At 35.8% G+C, this 22,643-nt stretch overlaps 1 protein-coding gene across 2 annotated transcripts in view; it reads left to right on the top strand.

The window, feature by feature from the left end:
• The window catches only part of ELP4 (elongator acetyltransferase complex subunit 4), a 257,476-nt gene that overhangs the window by 43,686 nt on the left and 191,147 nt on the right, over positions 1–22,643 (top strand). For both annotated transcript variants that reach the window (XM_027562744.1, XM_027562743.1), the window contains exon 4: positions 21,596–21,724. In XM_027562744.1, the coding sequence (XP_027418545.1) occupies positions 21,596–21,724 (129 nt within the window). The remainder of the gene's footprint in view (positions 1–21,595; positions 21,725–22,643) is intronic.

The raw sequence follows: 22,643 nt of genomic DNA, 5'->3' as shown, positions 1-22,643 counted from the left end.
ATCAGTAATGTTTCTTCTCTTTTTTTATAATTTAAAAAATTGTTCATTTGATGGGGAAATATTACTTTGTTGCATGTTTCTTTGTTTACAGTGAAGCAGAGTATTTTCCCCATGGTCATTAGTCTTGTGCATTTCTTTCTTTTTTTATAATCGATTTTTTTCCTCTTTTTTTTCCCTCATTGCTCTGTATGAGCTCTTTATATATTATAGTTGATATCCCTGGATTATATAAAGGGTCCTTGTTTTGTACTTTGTCAGGGTCTAAGTCCCTGAAGTTATAAGGTTGCACAGGAATATCAAATTTGCCAAAACACAAAGATAGCCACCTAAACTCTGTCCCTCCTCCCACATTTCTCACACATAGCACTAGCATATTTTTTCACCCTTCATCATTAGATTTGTGGGTTGGTCTGTTCCTGTTAGCCATATGTTAAACATTCTTGAGTATAATCCAAAACAATTTCTAATGTGGCCGAAGATGCAAAATTCCCTGAGGTTGATCACTGTGATCAGGGAGAATTATTTGAATCCCATGCAAGTCTACTGGCTAATAAGAATATAGAAGAATTCAGCCAGTTAACAAAGTCATGATTTTTAAATTTTCAAACTTGTCATCTTCTGTTTCTTACATGTTTAACAGATTATAGTAAAACAGATTTGACTTAAAAAATTAATATGTCATTCTCAGTTTTTGTAAGAAATTACAGAAAGTGTTGTTTTTAACATACATATGTTTAATGTGGTCCAATTAGTGTTCATACATTTAAAATAGACTGGATGATAAAATTATAGTTAATAAAAATGTATGCTGCTGCTGCTAAGTCTCTTCAGTCGTGTCCAACTCTGTGCGACCCCAGAGACGGCAGCCCACCAGGCTCCCCCGTCCCTGGGATTCTCCAGGCAAGAACACTGGAGTGGGTTGCCATTTCCTTCTCCAATGCATGAAAGTGAAAAGTGAAAGTGAAGTCGTTCAGTCATGTCTGACTCCTAGCAACCCACCCCATGGACTGCAGCCTATCGGGCTCCTCCGTCCATAGGATTTTCCAGGCAAGAGTACTGGAGTTGGGTGCCATTGCCTTCTCCAAATGTATGTATATAAATAAATACATAAAAATACATAAATAAAAATTTATGTATATTCTTCATAATACTAGTACACAAAGTTTTAATATCTTTGAGAAAAATAAAATACTTCTGTAATTTAAAGTGAAATGTTAAATACCAATATAGATAAGTAATACTTTCGCACCTATAAGAGTAGGTATAGATATTATGTATTTTCTATATCACATTCAGTTGGGATTTCAGTGTGCCCAACTCAGAGTTATACTGAAAACTCTGTTGCATCAAACAGCCCAAAAATGAATGATAGAGACCCAAGGCATTAACAATGTTTAGAGATACAACATGGAGGGGGAGGATGCTATAATTGTTTAGTTTTAATTTTGTGATGTATGATTGGGGATTTCTAGAACCTATAACCAAGGCAAATATTGCTGGTATAAGAAAAGGGAAAAGACAGTCTTATAGACCATAATTAACTTAAAACTGTGTATAACTAAAAGACAAGTAAAGGATAAAAAGCCCCATCAGCTGCCTAAGATATGTTATATAACCACCCAGCAATTTATCCATCATCCTTTGAAAACATATTCATGCCTATTGTAGTCAAAGCTTCAGGAAGTCAGCAGTAAGATGTAACGCTGAAAAATTACACCCTTTAGAAAATCCTATAGAACAATATACATGATGTTGTTAAAGCTTTTAAAAACAGATACAGTAAGTATTTTGCAGTTAACTTTTTTATCTAAAAGAAAGGATCTTCTTGATCATCTCAAATATAGTGATGGGTATTCTCTATGAAAACTTCCTATGGAATGCTTTCTAATATCATAAAGTTACATTTTTATGTTAAAATATTTAAACATTTATCAGTGTATAGGCTGGTTTTTTATATGAAATAAAAAAATTGTAAACACACTTGCACACCCAAACATTTCTTAAGAACTTGAAAATGCTAAAATTTCTCTGTTATATTCTTTTCATAATGTTTAACAATATGATGGTATGTGTTAATACTTATGGAATTAAAGAAAGTAGAATTTCAGAAGTAAATTCAAAATGCTGTTTCATAATATACTAAAGTCAGTTTTAAAACTTAATTTGAATGTTTCTAGTGATAACATGCCAGAGAGGTAATATAGGTTCAGGAAGTGATATCTAGTACCTAGAGCAAAGACTTGTTGCATTAACTTTTTGAGTTATCTAGTACATACATTATGCACTGTCTAACATCAGCCACAGTTAGAACGGAGTGGGAGCCTAGAATGCATGTAAGAAGCTTCAAAGTTGTATGTTTTAGTGTGTACGCAGGGAAAGTACATGCTTTCCAGCAGGAGTACCCCACCTACCTTAATGTTTAGAAAAGGCCCACGGCATATGATATTTTTTTAACATCAAATGTGTTGGTCAATAAATATTTCAAATTTAATATCAATTATGATGAAACTTCCCATATTTGCTATTGAGAAAGTCTTTAATAATTGAAAATGATTATTTATAATAATCATAAATCATGGAGTGAGTTTCAGTTCATTTAAAATAAACTTTATTCATATTTGATGAATTAATATAATAAAATACTTTGGTCACTTTTTCACTTGGTAACAAAGTAATGAAGTGTGAAAATTTAGTTTAACATCTTCAGAATTCTCTCTTACAGTCTTTTAATCCATAAGTAAAAGTTAAACTTGTATCTTGATCATTTAAAAGCATTATTTTAAACCTCAAAATATCAGCCCTTTACTCAAATATTGAACTAATTTAAGATCTTATTTATTATACCTAGTGTCTTTTCCTTTATTTGATTCCTTGGTTTTAATTGAGACCAGAGGTGTTGATTTAGAGTTAGATAAAGCAGTATTGGGCTTCCCTGGTAGCTCAGCTGGTAAAGAATCCACCTGCAATGTGGGAGACCTGGGTTCAATCCCTGGGTTGGAAAGATCCCCTGGAGAAGGGAATGGCTACCCACTTAAGTATTGTGCCCTGGAGTATTACCATGTACTGTATGGTACATGGGGTTGCAAAGAGTTGGACATGACTGAGCAACTTTAACTTTCGCAAAGCAGTATTATTTGCTAAACAATTTAATGTTTGAGTTACTGATAAAAAGATTTCTTTTCCTTCTCTCAGTTTGGTGTCATGATTAAGTCTGTTTGCCATCCATCTGTTATTTACTGATCATGGAACATAAATTAGAAATCTAGTGAGTGGTCAGTTTGCTCTTAATACATTGTAGTACTATTTGGTCTTCCTGAGTATGGCGAATACAAAAATGTCTCGGATCCAACCTAAGCTTTTTTTCAGTGCCAAAAATTGAAACAGGTATAAAAATGAAGTTAAAGAAACATCCTTTGGTTGACCAAATTTATCATTGAGCATTTTTTTAATTTATGCTCATCTCCAAGTTGTAGTTTTATGATTCAGAACAGAAGTAACATATAATGGTATAAATAATTAAAAAGTTTTTTCTGGCCCTTCTGTATTCTACTTGGCAAGCTTTATGCATGCTCAACACCTTATACATTACACACTTTCCCACACATTTTTTAACTTTTTCTAGCCTATATAATATTTAATGTGTGTCTTATCAAAACTAGCTTATCACTGTATACCTTTGTTCATAATATAAGGACAAATATTACAATATATTTGAAGGCTGAGCTATAATCAGAATATGTTCCCTTCTCTTCTTTGTCAACATTTTATTTGTTGAGAAAATTATCAGACTATATGCTTTTCAGTGCTTACGAGTCTGAAGTGCTAGTAGAGCCGGAAATTTGCTGTTTGACCCTAGGGCTTCACTCTTTTTTAATCCCTCCCTAGCTACTTGTGAGAGCTTATTTAAAATTCTGAGTTCTCCCCTGGCAGCCACAGTTACAGCTTCTTTGGCAAATTAAAAAGACTAAGAAAAAACATGCAAAGGCTCAGTACTGCTTCCAGTGACCTACATTTGTAGCCAGCTTTTAAAAGATGGCATGTGCCTTATTTTCCAACGAGGAAATCAAAGATAAGATAAAAATATAAAAGAAAATAAACCCACCTCTCTGTCACTGGCTCGTGAGAACATTTTTGATATAACGTTGGAATGAACACACAGTTGGCCTTGATGTTTGTGCTTAAGTCAACAAAAGAAAGGAATTTGGCATGCAGAAAAGTGGCCTAAGTTATATAGTAAAATGCCACACTCTGTAACAGGATATTTACCCTCAAGAAGATGAATTATACTTGAAATCTGAGCTTAGATTTTAATTTCTGTGTGACTACTTAACTAGCTTCAGGACCTTGCACAAGTCACTTAACCTTTCATATTAAAATAGTAATAATATCTGCCTACTGTATTCTGGAGTTCCAAATCAGAATTAAATATCTGAGGTTTTTGCTTTCTGAATCTTAAAGCATCTATTCCAGGCTTCACATTTACTTTCAAAAATTTTATTTTGAACCCATAAAAAATGGATGGTTGTGAATACTTGATGGTTTTGCTATACTCAAAGAAACGTTTAAATCTTGGAACTGTAATATGGGAGCCTTTTATCATTCTTGGAAAAGAAGTCATACAAAGTCAATATTGAGAATATTAGAAAGAGGGTTCACTTTTCTTCTGATTACTTTTTCTGAAAAAGTATTCAGAAGGGAAAGATTTCAATTCTTTTGAGGGGGATAAATTACTTGAAAACCAGAGCCATTCAAACTAAAAGAAAATCAGCCTCCCAAATTAACATGCTGTCCCATTTAATGAAACATTAAAGGACACCATGGGAGTAGAGAGGCAGTATACCATCAAGGATCATAAATTAAATAGACAGTCTGTGAAGATTTATTATGTATAAAAGGATAACTCTACTGTTGAAAACACCCCCCCAAAATAGGGCTATTTCTCCAGCTAGTGTTGGGGTGAATCTTTCAGTATTTCTCTTCTGATTTAAGTTTTGTTTATCAGAAACTGACAGGCAATTGCAGAAAGCCTTAGTTCCTCACATCCATCTTTTCACATTATGGTACATATTAATGAAATCACAGGCATTTGAAATGTGCTGATTGTGGGTGCATACATTGAGTCTAAAAGTCTGCTAGATTTCAAAAACAGGATAGAGAGTATTAAAATGAAGACTTGAAGTAGAAAATAAATCTGAAACTATGAAGTGTACTTCTCACGTTTATCTTTTAAAATAGACTATAACATACAGGGTGCTATAGAATTTTTAAAAACCTATTTTATGCTCTTAGTTACTTCTACTTCTCAGTAGTCAATGAACAAAAAGAGAATGAGTTCTGTTCTACTAAAACCAAATATACTACAGAAAATAATTTTCACATTTTAATAAAAATAAAATTATATTGTTTCATTTAGTGCCCACAATACCCTAAAGATTTTTGTTTGCAACATTTTCCATAGTTTTGTTTATTCTGAAAAAAATTAAAAATATATAATATCAAATAAATAAAACTAGTCACTTGTGTGCTTCTGAGTTAGGAATTTAACTGATCAGGACCCTTTAAATGAAGATAATGCCTGATTCTGTTCCTAACTGAGATTTCTTTGACAATAGATATCCATAAAACTTTGAAGTATTTCTTTTCCAACAGTGTAAAGATTCTGTGATCTTGATTTAATAAATAATTATGATTGTCACTTTCTTAACTTTTAAAATAGCTATATTTAGGAATGTTTTAGTTACACTAACAGTTTTTAGGATTTAGTTTATATTCAGTAAAGGCATTTAATACTTAAAGGAGAAGAAAGTAACTTACTATTATATAACTTTGTTTGCTCAATGTAGATTTTCATATATCATGTTTTCTTAAAATGGGTTAATATGCACTCTTATACAGTAAACATTTACTGAAAGGAGTTACTACATATGATCTCACTAGCTAAACCTGTTAATACAGTGATTAAGTGGAGCATTTAGTCTACTTTTTAAAACAATTCACAAAATGTATTGTAATTAAGATATGTCCTATCTTACAATAGTCCTTACAGACTACATTGTTCACCGTTCATTATTCTTTCTCTAAGTAGGAACATAATATAGGTAAAAATATACATATGCACACTTATGTATACACCCATACCTAACACATATACACACACAGAGAAGTTCACATTTTTAACAATACTAGTTACCTAATTAGGAACTCTCTTCACTTTAACTTATATCTCTGGGTATGAGTTTTATTGGTTGTACAGTCAGAGCTAGATTAAACATTGACAACTTTGAATATGTAAACTTGACTTTGTAAAAAAAGTCTAGAAAGGAAAACTCCAATTTTTATGAATAAAAATATTAATAGATTCCAGCAGTGCAATCTCGCTTCGCTGTAACTAAAAGCATGAAATTTTTATTTTAAGCTTTCTTCTTAAGAAGTCTGAAGTAAAGAGACTGTTTTGAAGGAGTATGTAATATAGATCTTACATGTTGATTTATAAAGTCATAAATTCTGTATTTAAATTGATGTATTAAGAAAAATTGATAAAACTAATATAGACCTCATAGAGACTTGTTCTTAACAGCCTGGCAGTTATTTTTTTTATATATGTGAGAAAATAATTATGGAAGCTAATATTAGAATGCCAAGAAACTCAGTGCATTTCCTTTTAAACTCCTTTTGGTCAATAGCATCAATAGACAGTGTTGAAACCTCCAACTGCTTTGGTTAAGACTAGAAGTACTATTTATGTATCACCAAGCATGCTGCTAGAACCTAGATAAGGAATTTAAATTCATGTGTACCTCATCTTCCCATTCTCACTATTCGATTGCAGTAGAACTCAGGGGTTAATACATGTCTAAACGCTTTGAGATCCTTCTATGACTGGTACTCCTAAAAATGTGATTATTTAGAATGTAATATTTCTTAATTATTATATTTGCATTTAATTGAAATTATTTTCACTTAGTGCAGCTTTCTCTTCATTTCTGAATACTTGTAGTGTAGACTTCCATTTTCTGTTCTTCATGTATCCTTCTCCTTCCCTCTGTCTTAGCCAAGCAAATTGAGAGATTTTTCCAGTCTTCTCAGCACATTTGTGGTTCAAATGTTAAAAAGAAACATGATAAAGATAAGGATGATAACGTGATAAGTATCAGTGGAAGAGGATCAAGACACTGCTCTGATCCCAGTGGTTTCATTTTCTATTTTTCAGATTCATATAATTAATGTAGTTTCCAAATCACAGACATCAATTTTGTCCGCTTATCCTTGGGAGTTTAGTATGCTGATATGAAAGTGATTTTCACCATTTTTGTAATATCTGTAATTTTGCTAAATTTATATCCAATAAATAATATCTGAAATCGCACCAAGATATTCCCTAATAGGTACTGCATTTAGTTTGGTACAAGATAATTCACTAATTGCTCATCTTAAAATTTGTGAGTTTAAAAACTTTACAGTGTACCATCAACTACACCCCAAGATCTTCTGACTTATTCCATTAATTTACATTTCTGAATGCTTTTAACAATTAAAGTCACTCCTCTCCCCATAGTTTTGAATAGTTAAATGAAGATAATGTGGAGAACATACCTTTAATTTGTAAATATCCAGTTTGATATTTAGACTATGTTTTTATTTAGATTATGATAATCAGTAATATCTTTGGATTTGTATCTCTTTCAAACTTTCAGAAAATAAATATTTCCTCCAAAACCCCCCATAAATCAACAAAGTAATATACTTACTGATACATGGATAATGCTTAAGTAGTATTAATTATACAGTTACCAAAACCTGCAAGGATCAAAAGATTTTATTTTTAAGAAGGATTTCTCATGCTGCATGGATTATGTTGCTACATAATAGCTCAGTAGTACTTCTGCTGAATTGTAAAATAGCTTAGAGAGGAGTATGATGCCCATAGTTGGTGTAATGCATTGGTAATTAAGAGGGTGGGAGGTTAAGCTTCATTAACTGCTGAGGGATTGTATCTTGGGTTTTATTATGCCCTAGAGAACATAAAAAGTGAGAAGGGTCAAACTGTTGGAATCAGATTTTGCTTGTGCATCTGCCAAAACAAAGACCACAAAATAATAAAGCAGTAAGCACAAAATGACATGAATTGAAAAGGGGAAGAAATATATTTACAGCATCTTATGGATAAGGATAAATGTTTCTGGTAAAAAAATAAAATATAAAATGCTAGAGTATACTTTGGTATTGCAAGTTTGTTATAATTTTGTTTCTTATAGCTTTTTTTAAAAATAGAGTAAACAGTTCTTTTTGTCTGAAAGTATTGCCAATTTCTATATTAATTTTCTAACTTAATGTATTTGATTTAAAAAGATATTTTATACTTTCCATTCTGTCTTCTGTGTGGAACTTATGATGCCTGCTTTTTATTTTTATTTATTGATGTTTATGATCCTCGTTTCCAAATACATGGGAACTGTAAGTACCACATTGTGAAAAAGAACCAAATATGAGATATTCTTTCTCTTAGGAAGCAAAGATATAACAGCCATACATTGTGTTCTGTTGGTGCACTGGGTTAGAAATCAAGACTGGGGATTTTCAAAAACAATGAGGGTGGATGCTGATCTGTGATTGATGGCTATAATATTTGATTATTAAAGAGCTTATTCTTCGCATTCTCTCAAAATAGACATTTTATCAAAACATCAATCAAATTTTTTGTTTGATTAGATACAGGCATTGCAACAAATGGTAGAGATTACAGATACAGTGATCATCTCTGTTAGGGTCAGTGATTCAAGCAGGGTAGATCGATGATGGCACACTGCAAAAATGTTAGGGCTTACAAATAAAACAACATATTGTATGTAAACTCTTAACAGAAATTTCTGAATAATAGAAAGCAAAAAGACCAGAGTATTTCTTTTTTTCCAAAAATATCATTTAGGTATATCTTTAAATCACTCATTTTTCATTTGAAGGGAACAGGAAAATGGATTTCATATTTTATATTCCTTCAGTTGCTCAGTATCATGTCATATTTTTAGTTCCTTTCATTTCTTCATGTTTAGTCCTTTGCTTTCTTGTTCTGCTTTTTATTCTCTTCCCAGCAGTTCTTTTTTCCCTAACAGTCTTATTAAGATGTAATTGACATGTAGCTTTATTATTTTAAGGTGTACAATGTAATGATTGGATATATGTATGTATTGTAGAATAATAGCAGAACAAGTTTAGTTAATGTCCATAACCTCACATTTAGAATTTTTTCTTGTGATGAGAACTTGTAAGATCTACTTTCTCAGCAGCTTTCAATTATACAGTGTTGTTAACTATAGTCACCCTGCTATACATTTATCACATACAGAATTATTTATCTTATAGCTGGAAACTTGTACCTTTTGATCACCGTCGCCCGTTCCCCTGCTTCTGACAACCGCCAGTCTGTTCTCTATGTTTGTAAGGTCATATATTTTAGATCCCTCATCTAAATCAGTGTATATAGCATTTATCTTTCTCCATCTGACTTATTTCACTTAGCAGGATGCCCTCAAGTCCACCATATTGTCCCAAATGGGAGAATTTCCTTTTATTGTTTTTAATGGCTGAGTAATGTTATATATATATGATATTTTCTTCATTCATCTGTTGATAGATTCTTAGGTTGTTTCTATGCCTTGACTATTGTAAAAAATGCAGCAGTGAAAATGGAGGTACAGGTATCTCTTCATATGATTTCATCTGCTTCAGATACACACCTAGAAGTGGGATTGCTGGATCATATGATAGTTCTATATTTAATTTTCTGAGGAACTTTCATAGCATTTTCCATAGTGGCTGCACCAATTTACATTTCCACCAACAGTTCACAAGCGTTCCCTTTTCTCCATTCCCTTTTCTCTACATCCTTCCCAGAACTTGTTACCCCTCATCTTTTTTATAACAGCCATTCTAAAAGGTACATTAAATAAAACATATTTTTTGAAATTTCATGTTTAATGAAAAATGTGTCTAACAATATGTCTAATAATGCCTTCATTAAAAGGTGTTACCAGTTTTTAATTTTTACACTTTCTACCTCATTTCTTTTTTACACTGCTGAATTGTATCTTCAGATTATTTTCTTCAGGAAAGTTGGTGATGGGTAAGCTTTTGAAACACTGTATGCCTTTTTAAAACATATTTTATGCTTAGAGTTAATAGATAGTTTTCCTGGATGGAAAATTCCAGGCTTAATATCAGATTTCCTCATATTTTGAAAACATTTTTTTCCTTGTCATTTAAAATCCAGTGTTACTGAAATACCTGATGCAGTCTATCTCTTGGCCACTAGTAACCTCTAGTCTGCTTACCATCTTAATATTTTGCTTTGACTAGAATTTCACATGTGTGGAATCATGCGGTATATAATGTTTTGTATGTGGCTTCTTTCATTTAACATAATGATTTTTAGATTAACCATATTCTTACATGTATCAGTAGAGTTTGTTCCTCTAACGTTTTTAGCCATTTACCAGTTGATGGACATTTGGGTTTTCCCTGTTGCCTGTTAAATGAAGTTGTGACCATCCATGTACATGTCTTTGTATGGACATGTTTTCATTTCTCTTTGGCAGATACCTAAGAAGATAATTGCTGGATCATATTGAAAGTGAATATTCACTTTTTAGAGAATTTCCAAACTCTTCTCTAAAGTAGCTGTGCAGTTTAGATTTATCAGTGGTGTGTAAGAATTCCAGCCGCCTGCTTTCTTTTTAACAGTTGGTGTGACCATTTTTTAAATTTTATGTTAACAATTCCAGTGCACATATAGTGATAACTCGTCGTGGTTTTAATTTGCATGTTCCTAATCACTAAAGGTTGAGGGCATGAGGAGAAAGGGGCGACAGAGGATGAGATGATTGGATGGTATCATCGACTCAATGGACACGAGTTTGAGCAAGCTCTGGGAGATAGTGAAGGACAGGCAAACCTGGCGTGCTGCAGTCCACGGGGTCACAGAGTCGGACACGACTGAGCGACTGAACAGCAATAACAATCATTAATGATATCGAGTGTCTTCTTGTGTTTGCCATCCTTATATCTTTTGGTAGAGTGTCTGTTCAACTCTTTTGTCCACCTGTTATTGGACTATTTGCATTTTTGTCATTGAGTTGTGTGTTCTTTTATATTCTGGGTATAAATTCTTTATCAGATAAGTGAAGTGAAGTCACTCAGTTGTGTCCGATTCTTTGTGACCCCATGGATTGTAGCCTATCAGGCTCCTCCGTCCATGGGATTTTCCAGGCAAGAGTGCTGGAGTGGATCGCCATTTCCTTCTCCAGGCGATCTTCCTGACCCAGGAATCGAACCCGGGTCTCCTGCATTGCAGGCAGACGCTTTACCGTCTGAGCCAAAGTGTTTAGCAAATATCTACTCCCAATCTATAGCTTGCTTCTTTGTTTGCTTAACAGTATCATTTGAAAAACATTTTTAAAGTTCAGTATATTTCATGCTATGTTTTTGTCCTATTTAAGAAAAATTTGAATCACTCAGAGGTCAGCAAACTTTTCTTTAAAGGACAAGTTAGTAAATGTTTCTAGCTTTGCAGACCATATGGTTCTGTTACAACTACTCAGTTCTGCTGTTGTATCACTAAGGCAGACAGTTCCTAAACAAAGGAGGATGACTATGTTATAACAAAACTTTGTTTACAAAAACAGGTGACTGGTTGGATTTGGCCCAACCAGTTTGCTGATTCCTGGAATACCTAAAACCACTATTTTCTCCTCTGTTGTTTCCTAAGAATTTGTTGTTATCCTGTCTCTATTAAATTGCCTTGGCATCTGTGTAGAAAATCAGTTAAAAAAAAATATCTGAGTCTCTTCCCTAACTTTCTTTTCTGTTCCATTGAATCATACGTCTATCTTAAATGGACTTCATCTTTCTGTTTTTATGTCTTGAAATTAGGTATTTTAAGTCCTAACTTTCTTCTTTTTAAAGTTGTTTTGGCTACTATAGGTCTTTGGCACTTCTGATTAAATTTTAGATTCAGCTCAGCAGTTCATATGAAAAAGCTTGCCAGAATTCTTCTTCTTCTTCTTACTTTCTTCCCTTGTCCTTTGTTGTTGATAATTTCCCTTACTATCTTCAAGTTCATGGATTTGCAGCCTACTCATGGCATTTCCTTTCTATATTGTTTTGAACTAATTCCCTTAATTTTACTGTTAATTTAATGAAATTGTTTGATTTTAATGAGTTAACTTATACTCCCTGCTATTATAAATTATGCTCTTCTTTTCTATCAAATGAGTTTTTATTGGATATCCAAATATACAGATTACTAGATTAAGAAAACCCCTAAACAACAACATTAAGCAAAGGAAACACCAATAATAAAGACTCAGAGGTAGAGAAGCTCAGGACTTACTGGGTTAGCACACGTTGTCCACTTTGTAAGAGAACAGTATGAAAGAAGGTACAAGCTACAATCATATCTTCTTTCTGAGATACTTAAGAGTCAACTGAGAGCCCTATTGCTACATGCTGCTCTGAGCCAGGAGAGGGAATTAACTAAGGAAATTGTAGAGAAAGCAAGGAGGAGGAAGAGCTGACAGAAAGGGAGGAAAGAAGAATGAAAAACAATAACCTGACTTCTTATATACTTTGAGTTTGACATATAGTTGAACATTCAGGTAGAATATCCAGAAGGCCATTAAAAATCTAAGTTCAGAAATTGCAGAATGATTGGAAACAGATTTGTTAGCCATCATTTATTACACCCTCAAACATTTACTGAATGCTTACTGTGTGCCAGACAGTTATAGACTGAATGTTTGTGTTTCCCAGCCCTCCCCTCCGCCTGCCCCCCCCCACCCCCCGCCAGGAATACATGTCCTTCTCTCATGCAAAAAACATTTAGTCCAACCCCATAACCAGTGCTGACTGAACATGTGAAACCAGGCAAGTTAGGTGGCTCCATAGTACAGTGGTGGGACAGGCATAGGAAAAACATTTCAAATCCAAGAGAGAAATCAGAAAGAAGGAATGGCTGATGTATCCCAAGCAGGTCTAAATTTAACAAAGCAATTTCAAAAGATTTTCAGGCCCAAGAATACGCCTCTCAAGTTCAATCCTCTGGCTCCTAGATGCACTGGGGTGGTAATTTCACACCCTTTCAGCTGGTTAGTCAGTCAGTTCAGTCACTAAGTCATGTCCGACTCTTTGTGACCCCGTGGATTGCAGCTCATCAGGCTTCCATGTCCATGAACAACTCATGGAGCTTGCTCAAACTCATATCCATTGAGTTGGTGATGCCATCCAACCATCTCATCCTCTGTTGTCCCCTTCTCCTGCCTTCAATTTTTCCCAGCATCAGGGTCTTTTCCGATAAGTCTGTTCTTCAAGTCAGGTGGCCAAAGTACTGGAGCTTCAGCATCACGCCTTCCAGTGAATACTCAGGACTGATTTCCTTAAGGATTTACTGGTTTGATCTCCTTGCTGTCCAATGGACTTTCAAGAGTTCTCCAATACCACAGTTCACAAGTATCAATTCTTTGGCACTCAGCTTTCTTTATAGTCCAACTCTCACATCCATACATGACTACTGGAAAAACTATAGCTTTGATAGATGGACCTTTGTTGGCAAAGTAATGTCTCTGCTTTTTAATATGCTGTCTAGGTTAGTCATGTCTTTCCTTCCAAGGAGCAAGCAACTTTTAATTTCATGGTTGCAGTGACCATCTGCAGTGATTTTGGAGCCCAGGAAAGTAAAGCCTCTCACTGTTTCCATTGTTTCCCCATTTGCCATGAGGTGATGGGACCAGTTGCCATGATCTTCATTTATTGAATGTTGAGTTTTAAGCCAGCTTTTTCACTCTCCTCTTCACTTTCATCAAGAGGGTCTTCAGTTCCTCTTCACTTTCTGCCATAAGGGTGGTATCATCTCCATATCTGAAATTATTGATATTTCTCCCAGCAATATTGATTCCAGCTTGTGCTTCATCCAGCCTGGCATTTTGCATGATGTACTCTGCATATAAGTTAAATAAGCAGGGTAACAATATACAACCTTGATGTACTCCTTTCCCAATTTTGAACCAGTCTATTGTTTCATGTCTGGTTCTAACTGTTGCTTCTTGACCTGCATACAGGTTTCATAGCAGGCAGGTAAGGTGGTCTGGTATTCTCATCTCTTGAAGAATTTTCCACAGTTTGTTGTGATCCATATAGTCAAAGGCTTTGATGTAGTAAATGAAGCAGAAGTAGATGTTTTTTCTGGAATTCTCTAGCTTTGCTTTCTCTGAGCATTACTTTGCTAGCATGTGAGATGAGTGCAATTGTGTGGTAGTTTGAACATTCTTTGACATGGTAGTTTGCCTTTCTTTGGGATTGGAATGAAAACTGACCTTTTCCAGTCCTGTAGCCACTGCTGTGTTTTCCAAATTTGCTGGCATATACAATGCAGCACTTTTCCAGCATCATCTTTTAGGATTTGAAATAGCTCACCTGGAATTATATGGCATCACTGACTCGATGGACATGAGTTTGAGTAAGCTCTGGGAGTTGGTGATGGACAGGGAAGCCTGGCGTGCTGCAGTCCATGGGGTTGCAAAGAGTCGGACACGACTGAGTGACTTAAGTGAACTGAACTGAGCTTTGTTCATACTGATGCTTCCTAAGGCCAACTTGACTTTGAACTCCAGGATGTCTGGCTCTAGGTGAGTGATCACACCATCGTGGTTATCTGGGTTATGAAGATCTTTTTTGTATAGTTCTTCTGTGTATTCTTCCCACCTCAGTATCTTCTTCTTTTAGGTCCATACAGTTTCTGTCCTTTATTTTGCCTGTCTCTGTGTGAAATGATCCCTTGGAATCTCTGATTTTTTTGAAGAGATCTCCAGTCTTTCCCATCCTATTGTTTTCCTCTATTTCTTTGCATTCATCACTGAGGAAGGCTTTCATATCTCTCCTTGTTATCCTTTGGAACTCTGCATTCAGATGGATATATCTTTCATTTTCTCCTTTGCCTTTCGCTTCTCTCCTTTTCTCAGCTATTTGTAAGGCCTCCTCAGACAACCATTTTACCTTTAGCTTTTACTTTTCTTGGGAATGGTTTTGATCACTGCCTCCTGTACAATGTTATGAACCTCTGTCCATAGTTCTTCAGGCACTCTATCAGATCTAATCCCTTGAATTTATATATAACTTCCACTGTATAATCGTAAGGGATTTGATTTAGGTCATACCTGAATGGTCTAGTGGTTTTCCCCACTTTCTTCAATTTAAGTCTGAATTTGGCGATAAGGAGCCAAATTGGCTTCATGATCTGAGCCACAGTCAGCGCCTGGTCTTGTTTTTGCTGACTATATAGAGCTTCATCTTCAGCTCCAAATAATATAATCAATCTGATTTTAGTATTGACCATCTGGTGATGTCCATGTGTAGAGTTGTCTTGTTGTATTTTTGGAAGAGGGTGTTTGCTATGACCAGTGCATTTCTTGGCAAAACTCTGTTAGCCTTTGACCTACCTCATTTTATACTCCAAGGCCAAACTTGCCTGTTACTCAAGATATCTCTTGACTTCCTACATTTGGATTCCCGTCCTCTGGGATGAAAAGGATATCTATTTTTGGTGTTAGTTCTAGAAGGTCTTATAGGCCCTCATGGAACCGTTCAACTGCAGCTTCTTCAGCATTAATGGTTGGGACTTAGACTTGGATTACTGTGATATTGAATAATTTGCCTTGGAAACAAACGAAGATCATTTTGTCATTTTTGAGACTGTACCCAAGTACTGCATTTTAGACTCTTTTGTTGACTGTTAGGGCTACTCCATTTCTTCTAAGGGATTCTTGCCCACCGTAGTAGATGTAATGGTCATCTGAATTAAATTCACCCGTTCCAGTCCACTTTAGTTCACTGATTCCTAAAATGTTGATGTTCACTCTTGCCATCTCCACTCTTGCCAAACTTCCATTGGAAGTTTGAACACTTCCAATTTACCTTGATTCATAGACCTAACAATCTAGGTTCCTGTGCAGTATTGTTCTTTACAGCATCACGTTTTACTTGCATCACCAGTCATGTCCACAACTGTGGGTTGTTTTCACTTTGGTTCTGTCTCTTCATTCTTTCTGTAGTTATTTCTCTACTCTTCTCCAGTAGCATATTGAGCACCTACTGACCTGGGGAGTTCATTTTTCAGTGTCATATCTTTTTGCTTTTTCATACTGTTCATGGGGTTCTCAAGGCAAGAATAATGAAGTGGTTTGCCATTCCCTTCTCCATTAAACCTTGTTTTGTCAGAACTCTCCACCATGACCCCTCCATCTTGGGTGTCCCCACATGGCATAGCTCATAGTTTCATTGAGTTAGACAAGGCTGTGATTGTGTAATCAGTCTGGTTGGTTTTCTGTGGTTGTGGTTTTCATTCTGTCTGCTCGCTGATGGATGAGAACAAGAAGCTTATGTCCTTCCTTGGGAAGGACAGGCTGTGGGTAAAACTGGGTCTTGCTCTGGTGGGTGGAGCTATATTCAGTAAATCTTTAATCCAATTTTCTGCTGATGGGTGGGGCTGTGTTCCCTCCCTATAGTTTGGCCTAAGGCCAAACTATGGTAGGGGTAATAGTGGTAATGGGTCCTCCTTCAAAAGAACTTACACCAACACACTGGGCTCCCAGGACCTTTGTAATCAGTGCTCCTGACCCAGCAGCAGGCCACTGTTGACACACACCTCCACCAGAGACTCCCAGACACTCACAGGCAAGTCTGGCTCAGTCTCTTATGGCATCACTGCTCCTTTCTCCCAGAGAAGGCGATAGCACCCCATTCAGTACTCTTGCCTGGAAAATCCCATGGACAGAGGAGCCTGGTAGGCTGCAGTCCATGGGGTCGCTAGGAGTCGGACACGACTGAGCGACTTCCCTTTCACTTTTCTTTTTTTTTTTTTTTAATTTATTTTTAAATTGGAGGAAAATTGCTTTACAATGTTGTATTGGCTTCAGTGTACAACAACGAGCATTAGCCATAATCATACACATATACCTCCTTCTTGAGGCTCTCTCCCCTTCCCCCATCCCACACCTCTAGCATCGCAGAGCACCAGGCTGAGCTCCCTGTGTTATATAGTAATTTCACTTTCATGCATTGGAGAAGGAAATGGCAACCCACTCCAGTGTTCTTGCCTGGAGAATCCCAGGGACAGGGGAGCCTGGTGGGCTGCCGTCTATGGGGTCACACAGAGTCAAACATGACGAAGTGACTTAGCAGCAGCAGCAGCTCCTTTCTCCTAGGTCCTGGTGCACACAAGGTTTTGTTGTGCTCTCCAAGAGTCTGTTTTCCTGGGGTTCTCAGCCCTTTTGCTGAATCCCCAAGTCAGAAAATCTGTTGTGGGCCCTAGAACTTTGGCAGCATTGTGAGAACTTCTTTGGTATAGTTGTTCTCCAGTTTGTGGGTGATGTATTTGCGGTTCTATAGTGGCGCTAATGGCGACCTCCTCCAGGCGGACTCATGCCGCATGCCCCACCTCCCAGGTCTGCTGCAGCCAGAGCTCCTGCCCCTGAGTCAGGTCACTGCTGACCCATGCCTCTGCAGGAGACACTCATTGGCAGGTCTGACTTAATCCCTTGTGGGGATCACTGCTGCTTTCCCTCAGTCGTGGTGTGCACAAGGTTTTGTTTGTGTCCTCCAAGCATTGCTGGCAGTTCTGAGGTTTGATTCTAAAAGCGATTTTGCCCCCCCTACCATCTTGTGGGGCTTCTCCTTTGCTCTTAGATGCAGGGTATCTTTTTTTTGGTGTGATTCAACGTTCTCCTGTCGATGGTTGTTCAGCCGCTAGTTGCAATCTTGGTGTTTTTGCAGGAGAAGATGAGTGCACGTTCTTCTACTCCGCCATCTTGTCCACGGATCCTGAATCTAAAACTTTAGAAAAAACGAGAGGAGGAAATCTTTATGACTTTGGGTTAGGCAGTAGTTTCTTAAATACAACATCAAAAGTACAAGCAACAAAAGAAAAAAAACAATAAACTGGACTTCATCAAAATTAAAAAATATTTTTGCATCAAAACACACTGGTGAGAAAGTGAAAAGACAAAACCACAGAATGTGAGAACATATCATATATACGATAAGGGTCTAATACCTAGAATAAATAAAGAATTGTCATAACTCAACAAGGTAAAGAGCCCAGTTAAACAGTGGGCAAAGTATATATAGACATATTTCTAAAGAAGATATACAAGTGTCCAAAACTAACACATGAAAAGAAACTCAACATCATTAGTCATCAGATGTAAATCGAAACTACAATGAGATACTATGTCACACCTACTAAGATAGCTATTTTTTCAATAAAGAAAGAAAAAACGTTAGGATGTGGAAATATTGGAACCCTCAAACATTGTTGGTAAGAATATAAAATGGTACAGCCATTATGGAAAACATTTTTGTAGTTCCTGAAAAAGTTTAACAGATTTACTCTATGACCCTCTCCTAGGTATACATCCTAGAGAAGTGGATATATATGTTCACATTAAAACTCAGGCATGAATATTCATAGCTGCTTTGTCATAACAGCCAAAAAGTAGAAACAATCCAGATGTCTACTAACTGATGAATAGATAAACAAATGTGACATATATCCAATCAGTGGAATATTATTCAGTAATAAAACAAAATGAAATACATACAGCCAAATGGATGAACCTTGAAACCACCACACTAAGTGAAATAAACCAGATCCAAAAGGTCATGTGTTATATAATTCTATTTAAATTAACTGTCTAGACTAGACTAATCCATAGGACAGAAAATAGATTAACGATTTGGAGGACTAGGAGGAGGGGGGAATGGGTAGTGACTGCTGAATGAGTGTACTGTTTCTTTTGGGAGGATTGAAAATGTTCTGAAAGTAAATAGTGGTAATGGTTGCACAACTCTTAATATTCTAAAATTCACTCAACTGCACTTTAAAATACTTAAAATAATAAATTTTGTTTTATGTGAATTTTATTTCAATTGAAAGTACTTAATATATGCACATATTAATATATGTATATTTATTATTTATATATTAAAACATAACCTTTAGATGAATGTTACTAGTTAGAGTGTATTTTCTATACCTATTTTGAACATTTTCCTCTTTAGAAAATGAGCATCTATTTTATCAATACTGAAATTAGAATCATTGTAATTTTCCTCTTATAAAAGTTTTTGAAATGGTGAAATGTCCACCATAGGAGTAGATGCCTATTTAATAAGATATATAAGGAAATGGTCACCTATTTTTATACTCTCATCTTGTTTACATGTCTTAGCCGTATTAATAAGAGATCTCTAATATTTTAGGTCTAGTTCTTTAATACTATATACCTTAATATTAGAACATTTCTATTCCAGATTGATATATTTTAACTAATGAGAGACAGTGTGGTATACATTTTAAAAATACACACTGTCTCTTTTGAAAAAAATATTTTAATGTTTTTGTTGTTGAGTTATGACCTTTGTCATAACTGTTATTACAAATGTTCCTTAGATTGAAAAAAATACAAATATTTATACTGCAGCTGCTGCTGCTAAGTCGCTTCAGTCGTGTCCGACTCTGTGTGACCCCATAGACGGCAGCCCACCAGGCTCCCTCATCCCTGGGATTCTCCAGGCAAGAACACTGGAGTGGGTTGCCATTTCCTTCTCCAGTGCATGAAAGTGAAAAGTGAAAGTGAAGTCGCTCAGTCCTGTCTGACTCCTAGCGACCCCGTGGACTGCAGCCTACCAGGCTCCTCTGTCCATGGGATTCTCCAGGCAAGAGTACTGGAGTGGGGTATCATTGCCTTCTCCGGGATGCCATTGCCTTCTCCGAATATTTATACTAAATGCTACCTAATATTGACAATACAAAATGTGTGGCTTTGAGTTAAAGTTAGGACAGTGATTTGACTCAGTTCTCTTAATCAAACATTTATTGAATGCTTGACATGTGGCAGGTACCATTCTTTGCATTTATATTTTAGCTCATTTATTACTTACAACAAACCAATGAAGTAAATACTACTATCTGCATTTTTCCAGTTTTGAATGGAGACATGTAGAGGTACTACAGGTGGTCAGGGTAACCACAGATACAGCTCTACTGCAAAGTCAGGATTTGAATCTGAACAATCTGGTTGCTAAATTCAAACTTATAACCTCTATGCTATGTTGAACTATACACATATATTTGTTTCCATTGGAAAAAATGTAACTTTGTGTTTTGTAAGAAATGAATGCTTTGCTAGGTATGATGTATTCAGAGTTTTAATCATACAACTAGTGGAGAAGGCAATGGCAACCCACTCCAGTACTCTAGTCTAGCAAATCCCATGGGCGGAGGAGCCTGGTAGGCTGCAGTCCACGGGGTCGCTAGGAGTTGGACAGGACTGAGCGACTTCACTTTCACTTTTCACTTTCATGCATTGGAGAAGGAAATGGCAACCCACTCCAGTGTTCTTGCCTGGAGAATCCCAGGGATGAGGGAGCCTGGTGGGCTGCCATCTATGGGGTCGCACAGAGTCGGACACGACTGAAGCGACTTAGCAGCAGCAGCAGCAGTGTCTAATACTAGCATATATTATAGAGTGAATCCACTGTAAGATCTTTTAGGAGATTACTCTAAAATATCTGATGGTTACTATAATTTTTAGTTGACACAATTTTAAGCATCAGATCAGATCAGATCAGTCGCTCAGTCGTGTCCGACTCTTTGCGACCCCATGAATCACAGCACTCCAGGTCTCCCTGTCCTTCACCAACTCCCGGAGTTCACTCAGAGTCACAAGTATAAGTAAATTTAATCCTGAAAGGTATAAATTGCAGCTTACACTAATTTATGAAGACATACAAGATTATGTTTACTAATCCAAATGCTTCACTTTATGATTATAGCTGATAAAAAACAAAAGTACTGCTTGTGTTTTCCTTCTCCAAAAAGCATGTGTACTCTTCACAAAACAATGTTTTCGTATGTTTTCTTGTAGCCGCTCAGTAGGTCATTTTGTAGGTCAGCTTCTAAGTAAGGAAAATGGGAATTCTTTGTCTCTTCATTTAATCAGAGATTTTAAATTCTATTTTCATTGTTAAAGTTAGAGTCATAGGCTTGCAGGTGCAAAACTAATGTTTGATATGGGCAAAATAAATGTCTTTATTGTTAGTTGTTACTTCATCCATTATTTTGGTGAATGGGTTTTTTAAAATCTAGAATTACAAACCAGTAGACAGATTACACACATGCTGTATTTGTACCTTGTGGCAAACCTAACAATAATTACATACAACATAAAAGTGCTAATTCTAAACTTTAAGAGTATAAGATTTTCTTGATGATCGTAGTGTCTAGCAACAGCATTTGATTTTTGCTAGTATAAAAATTTGAATTTTTTTTCAAATTCTAGTTCATTAGTAAAAAGTTAAATTTCACATTTAATACTGTGTAATTCTTTCTCTACTGTAGAAATATCGATATTGTCATGATATCATGCTTGAGTCAATTTTAAAGTGTCAATTTTTAATACATTGGAAAGTAGTAATATTATGATTTAAGAAAATTTTCACTTTTTTTTTAACCACAGATGCTTAATAATGTGTCATTCTGTTTTCTTAGAAACTTCCTGCACCATTAATTGATGATAGCTATAAAAAAGAATGTGATGAAGATGTATGCAGTCATAAAATGGAACCTGACATTAAGATGAAAATAGCTTGGCGTTACCAGTTATTACCCAAGATGGAGGCAAGTCAATAACTCTCTCCAAAACTGGCAAATATATTTGTTTTCATTTTATAGACTCTCTTGTGATATACTTGTTACTCTTTAAATGCAATACAATGTTTATTTGTTTATTTAAATAATTACTTATTTGTAGAGTATCTTATCTAGATGACTTTTTTTTTCCAAATTTTATTGTGAAATAATTGACATATGTTACTTTATAACGTTAATGTTTACAGCATGATGGTTTGACTTACATAAGTTGTGAAATGATTGCTATAGTAGGTTCAGTTAACATCCATCATCCCATATGGATAAAATGAAAAGAAAAAGGAAAAAATATTTCTCCTTGTAATGAGAATGCTAGGATTGACTCTCTTAGCTTTCCTATATATTATTCAACAGTTTTAGCTACAGTCATCATTATGTACATTATATCTGTAATAATTATTGTTCAGTTACCCAGTCATGTCTGACTCCTTGCAACCCACATGGACTGCAGCACACCAGGCCTCCCTGTCCGTCACCATCTCCCGGAGTTTGCCCAAGTTCATGTTCATTGCATCAATGATGCCATCCAACCATCTCATCCTCTGACGATCTCTTCTCCTTCTGCCCTCAATCTTTCCCAGCCTCAGGGACTTTTCCAATGAGTCATCTGTTCGCATCAGATGATCAAAATACTGGAGCTTCAGCTCCAGCATCAGTCCTTCCAGTGAATATTTAGGGTTGATCTCCCTTAAGATTGACTGGTTTGATCTCCTTGCTGTCTAGGGAGAGTCTTCTCCCTAGAAGTCTTCTCCAGCACCGCAGTTTGAAGGCATCAACTCTTTGTGTTCTGCCTTCTTTATAGTCCAGCTCTCACAACCCCATGTGACCACTGGGAAGACCTTAGCCTTAACTATACGGACCTTTGTCAGCAGAGAAATGTCTCTGCTTT

The sequence above is a fragment of the Bos indicus x Bos taurus genome, chromosome 15 (genome assembly GCF_003369695.1).
Source record: "Bos indicus x Bos taurus breed Angus x Brahman F1 hybrid chromosome 15, Bos_hybrid_MaternalHap_v2.0, whole genome shotgun sequence".
Lineage (NCBI taxonomy): Eukaryota > Metazoa > Chordata > Mammalia > Artiodactyla > Bovidae > Bos > Bos indicus x Bos taurus.
The sequence above is the reverse complement of the archived record's forward strand: the minus strand, read 5'-3'. Positions and strand labels throughout refer to the sequence as shown.